Below are 6,523 nucleotides of genomic sequence, written 5' to 3' on the forward strand. Positions count from 1 at the left end.
GGGCGCCTGGGTGGCTCAGTTGGTTGGGCGACTGCCTTCGGCTCAGGTCATGATCCTGGAGTCCCTGGATCGAGTCCCGCATCGGGCTCCCTGCTCGGCAGGGAGTCTGCTTCTCCCTCTGACCCTCCTCCCTCTCATGCTCTCTGTCTCTCATTCTCTCTCTCTCAAATAAATAAATAAAATCTTTAAAAAAAAAAAAAAAAAAAGAATCCCTGAAGGTCCCTGAAAGTGCCCTGCCTTCAGGCTTGCACAGCCTCCGGCCCCCTCTCACCTGGATGAGGATCTTGCCAAGGCAGACGAAGGGGGTGCTGACCTCAGCCATCAGCAAGCAGCCTAGGAAGAAATCGCCCTTGCCCTGACGCCACACCTGCGGAGGACAGGGAGAACTAGCCTGGCCTCTCCCTGGACTCCCTCCCTCTCTTCTCTGCGGCCACTGTTGGGAGAGGCTCAGCTCGGAAGGTCTGAACACCTCTAGTGTACAGCGGCCAAGCTGCGAGCGTGACGTCACCGTATCCCTCCAACCATCCCGCGCGGGAGCCTCTATACCTTATGTTACAGCCGAGGAAACTGAGGCTCAGAGATCTGCAACCACAGCTCCCAGGCACCACGGCTGGGCATATCCAGCCCGGGCCAGGCTGAGCCCAGACCCTCTCGCTGTTTGGGGCTGGCCTGGTGCTCAGAAAACCCTCTGCGGGAACTCTCCATCCTGGGCCTGCCCTGCCCCTGGGGGACCCGGCCACAGGGCTCCCCGGGCTCCTGCGGCGCTGGCGTGAGCAGGACAGGAGGCCCTGGCTTTCGGCACCCCGACTCACCACCGACAGTGGGAAGCAGACGAGCACCATGACGGCGTGGTGGAGCACCATGAGGAACTCCTTGTGCAGGTAGCCGCGCGCCACGGCCCAGATGCTGCCCGGGGCTCTGGCTCCCCCTTCGTCCCCTCCGTGCCCCTTGACCTGGTGTTTGTGCCAGTGACAGAGGAACATGGCGTAGATGTCATAGATGAAGTAGGGCACTGCAAATTGCGTGTAGGCAGAGGAAAGCCAGTGTCTGTTGGGCAGAGAGAGAGGGGGGCATCAGAGAGGAAAGGAGATGGACAGAGCAGGGACCAGGTGCCAGGGTCGGCACTGGACGTGCCACCGGAGCAAGTGATATTCACAACAACCCTGAGACGGAAGTGGACTCTCGAGGTCCGTGATGGAACCCAGGGGTAGAGGGCAAGAAACTGGCCCAAGGTGGGACGGTCACAACGCTGGTAGGTAAGGGTGCTGGGAATCAAATCCAGACTGTCTGACCTCAGAACCCACCCATTTTTCATATTCATTCATTCATTCATTCATTCATTCATTCATATTCTCTCTCTCTCTGCAATATGGGGAGAGGTGAGGTAGGGAAAAGACACCAAAGGACAGCCACAGACCACAGGGCAGTGACAGAGAAAGCAAGCTCAGGCAAGATCTGCGAGACAGCTGAGGTTAGGACAATAACAGCAGAAGAGGCAAGAGCAGTGGAGAGCGATCGTATTGCTGACATCCACTGACACGCAGGCACTGTTCTAATATCCAAAATCGTTTACATGCATAAACTTATTCACTCCCCACAGAAACCCTACACAAAGTGGGGATGGTTACCACCCCCACTTTACAGATGAGGAAACTGAGAGACTAGGTGACTTGGCCAAGGAATAACCAACCATGGGAAGTCTGGTTCCACTGTCCCTAGAAGATTCGAGACAGGTGTCACAGACAAGCCTCACTGGGGACTTGGTGGTGCCGTTAGTGCTGCTTGTTCTGCCTGAACACGGCCCAACCTCTTGTTGTTGTTGTTGTTGTTTTTCAGGTACAGCCAAGCATTAAGGAGAAAACGCTGAGCAAAAGGAGTCAAGAACAGAGAAAGTTCCTTGTACTTTGAGAGTAAACAAAAATGAAAAGCACATGAATATGCAACATTGCATTTTTCTTCTTGACTCAGCACGTTGAGCACTTTCTCTTAAATGCTGTAGCCCCGTGGCAGGTCTGAGGTGGGAGTGCGAGGTCAGGGAACTGGCCCAGCTAGGTGGAGGGATGAAAGCAAAGTCAGCCGTTGTAATGAAGAAAAGGAGCTGAGACCCTATATGAGGAGCTGCCCAAGGGAGAAGAGGAATGAGGGCCTGGGGCGGGGAGCGGGGAGGCCAGCGAAGGATCGGGTGAGATGGAGACAGAATGCAAACCCTAGGAAGACTGCCTACAAGGGGACAGGCAGCCCACTCCAGCAGGGATGATTTGGGGCAAAGAGAACCCGAGACCCATGCTGGAACTTGGAGAAAGGGAGAGAAGAGAGGGAGCAGCAACCCAGGTTAGACAAGCAGGGAGAGCCCTGGTGGAAAGGGGTCCGACTGGCCCAAGTGGAGTTGGAGCAGGAGTGGCTGGGAGAGCCAGCCCCAGGAGCCATGTGGCTTGTGGGGGGACTAGTCCTGGTTTAACTTGAAGAGTTAAAACCGTCCGCACACTCTCAGCAGTTAGGTGCTCAGGAGTAGGAACAGCTGTTGTCCCTGGATTAACCCTGATATTCCCCCACCCACCTGAGGATTACAGGGGAAGGGATAAGAACAGACCTGGGGGTGGGCGTGGGGGGGGGCAGGAAATGTAAGAGTGGAAAGGTGACCTCTGTGTGAAAAGATGAGAGCAAGAGATGCCTGGGAATCCAGGCTCATCTTAGACCCAGGGGTGGAGCAGAAGGGCAGAGGGGAAGAGGAAGCCAAGTTACCAAATGGGATCTGAAGAAAGAGTTAAGCACCCACTGTACAAGAGCCAGAACTGCTTTAGGCATTTGACTCCCGCAGCTCAATGCCTCCTCAGGGTAGCCCTTCCAGGAAGGGATGTACCCCACTCCACAGATAGGGGAACTCATCTGTAGAGAAAGAGGGGCGCCGCCAGGCCAGGGTCCTCCAGACAATGTTCCTGCAGCCCAACAGTCTCCAGAGAAGGGGGTCAGAGCCGGAAGTTAAGCGCGGGGCGTCTTCAGCACCCTGCCGGGCCATTCGGCAGCAGCCCGCGGGTCACCTGGAGCTGGCCCGTCAGCACCACGGACAGGGCCCCTCTCCTGCCTCCTCCGGCCCCACATCGCAGGCCTGGGCTTTTTTGGCAAGCACCAGGCACTGCGGCAGCTGCCAGCGCCAACTTCTGGCCTCTTCACCCTTCCCCTCCCCCACCCGCACCCCCCCACGGCCCAGCCGTTAGTGGCCTTGTCTCTGTCATCTCTCTCCTGTCTCCCTCTTGCGCACAGAGCTGGGACTGGACACCTGCACTCGGGGAGGAGCAGAGGGGTGAGCCTGGCATGAGGAGGGAGGCACCCCAGTTGGGTGCTGGTTAGAAAGGGGGTCTGAGGGATGTAAGGGAGGGAGGAAGTGGGGAGGAAAGGGCACACAGGACCTACTATGATATGAGAGGCCAGGAAGCCTAGGAGCCACTCTGACAATCCTTTTTGATCCCCACTCCTTTTCCCCCTGGCTCTGACCTTAAAGGACAGGACATGGATAAATTTATTCCTGGGTGTTGAGTTGCAGCTAATGCAGTTAACTTGCTCAGTCCCAAGTGAAGGGTTTGGGGACCACTGAAGGAGTCCCCTGGAAGACCTGGGGTCCTCGGGAGTCACACACGCACACGGGCTGCGGGAACTTGGGCCAAGGTGGTCTCGTGGCACTTACTGGTCATCAATGATGTGCTTGCAGGAGGTGGAGACGATGTAGCCAGCGGTGGAGGCCATGACGGCTTGGACAGAGGACACTAGCCTAGGGAGAAAGAGGGACCAGAGGTAGAGGAAGGAGACACAGCCCTCAGTTTCTCCTCTTTACTGTCCAGTTACTGCGCCTCGGGCCACTCTCTGCCCGTCTCTGCCTGAGGCCGGCTTGCCCGGGGCTCACCCCCCACCCCAGGCTCCAGGACTTCCCGCTGCTACTTCTCAGTGCACCCCACTCCTCCCTGCCAGCTTCCTTCCCTTGGTCAGTCGTGGACACTGAGTGGCCTCAGGAGGACACAAGGGAGGTCATCTTGAGGTGAGACAATGCTGATAACAAGGTCTCTTCCCTGGGAGGGGCAGCACAGGGACAGCACTGGATGGCAAGGGGGTGCCCCCGGCCTGTTCTCACAGCGCTCAGCCACCCAGTCACCAGGCCACTCCTCGGTGACCCTGAATTCCCCTGGTCACTTTCCTGCTCACTCTTTGACTGTCCCCATGCTTCCCTCCCCAACTCTGGCCCTCATTCTAGCTTGTACAGAGTTCTACCGTTCACTCCTCTGTCCCTTGTACCCCCAAACATGTGCCCTGACTAATACACAGCTCTCTGCCCCTTGCCCCTAATATCTTATAGGAATGTTTTAGTCACATGCTGGTCCTGTTTTGGAGGGTGGGAGGGTGAATGGGGGAGAGGAAAGAAAAGCAGTCTGGATACTAGTAGACCAGATGGCTGGGTCTGGACGAGGTCTCCTGGGACAGTGAGTAAGGCAGTGAAGGGGGCAGGCAGCTTGGAGGTAAAGCCCACCAACCACTTCAGGAACCACCAGTCCCTAATGGGCCAAGGGTCCAGGGAAGGACTGGGGTCCCTTCCACCCCCATAATGCCTGAGAAGGGGAGAGGGGCCGGGGGAAGGGATGCAGTTTACCTGGCTGAGACAATGACCGCGTCAGCCTCCTCCCAGCGCAGCTGGGGCAGTCGCTGGAGCGTGTTCTTGGAGAGGAGAAAGAGTCCGGGGAACACCACCCCCCCAGCCACCATTGGGGTCAGCATGGTGGCTCAGGCCTTGGGCAGGGAGGCTGGCGGCCGCAAGGGGACAGGGAGGCCGAGCTGAAGGGAGTTAGAGGTGGAGAAGGGACACCAAGCCAGGGAGGGAGAGAGAAAAAGAAAAAGGGGCACAAAGGGGACAGGGCGGGGACGGGATGGGGCAGGCGAGTCAGACCAGAGGAAGGGAGAAAGGGAGTTAGATGAGACTGGGGAAATGGGGAGAGACTGGGTAGAGGGAGGATCCGGGAAAGGGAGCGGGAGGAAGCTGGCCAGAGGGCTGGAAGCGAGACAAGAGGAGAGGACTTGATAAGAGGACAGAGAGGGAAAGGGTACCGGAGGAGGAGGATGCGGGTGGGGGAGGGGAGGGAGAGGAGAGGCAGGTGGGGAGGGGGGGCTTACGTGGAGAGGCTGGGAGGACCCGAGAAGGCGGGGTGGGACTGTGGTGCCAGCCCTGAGAGGGAGGGAGGAGGGAGGGAGGGAGGAGGGAGGGAGGGAGACAAGAGGAGCGGCCCGGCAAGTGGTCAGCGGTCAGCTCGGCTCTCCCGCCTCTCACTGCCGCCACGGTCCCCACCGCCCGGCCTGGAGGCTGCGCGGGGCATTATAGAGAGTTCCTGCCCAGCCCCCTGCCCCCTCGGTGGAGAGGGGGAGGGGGAGGGGGAGTCACCAGCTTGGGGAGGGCGGGGGAGGGGTGGGGAATGATGGCACCGACCAGACACCAAGAAACCGGACCTGCAGCAGCGTCTCCCCATGCAGCTCTGAGCCACAGCAGCGGCTGCGACAGAGATGGGGGGAGCAGAGAAAGAGGGAGGGGGAGGCCCTTAAAGAGACAGCAGCTGCGGCACAGGGGGCTGCTGGGGACATGGGCCAAGGGAGTGTGGGGCTCTCCTCTTGGGGAGGAAGGTGGCCCTGGGCTCCCTGGCCAGCTGGGAGGGGGCTCTGAGCCCCCAGATGGGGGCTTGACCCTTTTTCCCACCAACACATTGCAAATGCCTGCCATTTCTTCCTCTGCCAGTGCCTCCCAATGCTTGCCCCTCAGTGGCCTGCTGGGGTCCCAGTTTAGGGGCGCCACTCCAGCAGAGAGAAAAAGGATTCCTTTGGGGAGGGAATGAGACAAAGTTGTGCATCTTGCTGTCTCTGAAGGATGAGTTTAAGGACTGGATGAGAATAAGAACAACTCAACACAGCCTCCTGCAGGCTCAGAGACACCCCCCCCCCCCGCCCCGTATCCTTCACTCCAATGGGAAGGGGGAAAACTATAAGGTGTAGGTGAGGTGCCTTTAGATCGAGTCTTCGCTGCAAGGCTGTCCGGTGATCTTGTCTACCAACTGTAATAGCACGGAGGTAAAGGCACTTGTCGCGTTCTTACGGGGCAAGGAATGGTCCTGAAGCCTTCGGTGGCCCTCCCCAAGGTCACATAGTTAGAAGAGGCAGGAGACCTCCCATGCTGGGTATCAGAGTGGCTGCCAGGTTTGAAGAGGGTGAGGAAACCCTGCCTCTCTGAAAACCCGCCAGGAAGGGGAGGATGCTCCCGCCCTGTCCCTCAGGCTACCTGGCCTCTCCTGGCCTCCCCTAAGCACTGGTCACTTTCTTTTTCTTCAGGTCTATTATCTTCTTGGCTCCCCTTCCCCGAGGGCTTCACAGAACAACAGTAAGAAAGGTCCTTCCCCAGTGGGAAAGGACCCCAGGGATTAGCTGGTTCAAACCCCTCATTCACCTGCGAAGAAACTGAAGCACAGTGACTTGGCCAGGGTCACACTGCATGTCCGAG

The 6,523-nt window shown here is 58.3% G+C and overlaps 1 protein-coding gene across 1 annotated transcript in view; it reads right to left on the reverse strand.

The window, feature by feature from the left end:
* TLCD3B (TLC domain containing 3B) overlaps positions 1 to 5,432 on the reverse strand; it is a 7,413-nt gene extending 1,981 nt beyond the window's left edge. The window contains exons 1-4 of the mRNA XM_081819763.1: positions 4,637 to 5,432; positions 3,683 to 3,766; positions 813 to 1,047; positions 272 to 367 (exon numbers count right to left, since the gene is read on the reverse strand). Of these exons, the coding sequence (XP_081675889.1) occupies positions 272 to 367; positions 813 to 1,047; positions 3,683 to 3,766; positions 4,637 to 4,761 (540 nt within the window). The 5' untranslated portion in view covers positions 4,762 to 5,432. The remainder of the gene's footprint in view (positions 1 to 271; positions 368 to 812; positions 1,048 to 3,682; positions 3,767 to 4,636) is intronic.
* Between the last annotated feature and the right edge of the window lie 1,091 nt (positions 5,433 to 6,523).

Source organism: Leptonychotes weddellii, chromosome 5 (assembly GCF_054177405.1).
Source record: "Leptonychotes weddellii isolate Sample4059 chromosome 5, ASM5417740v2, whole genome shotgun sequence".
Taxonomy (NCBI): Eukaryota; Metazoa; Chordata; class Mammalia; order Carnivora; family Phocidae; genus Leptonychotes; species Leptonychotes weddellii.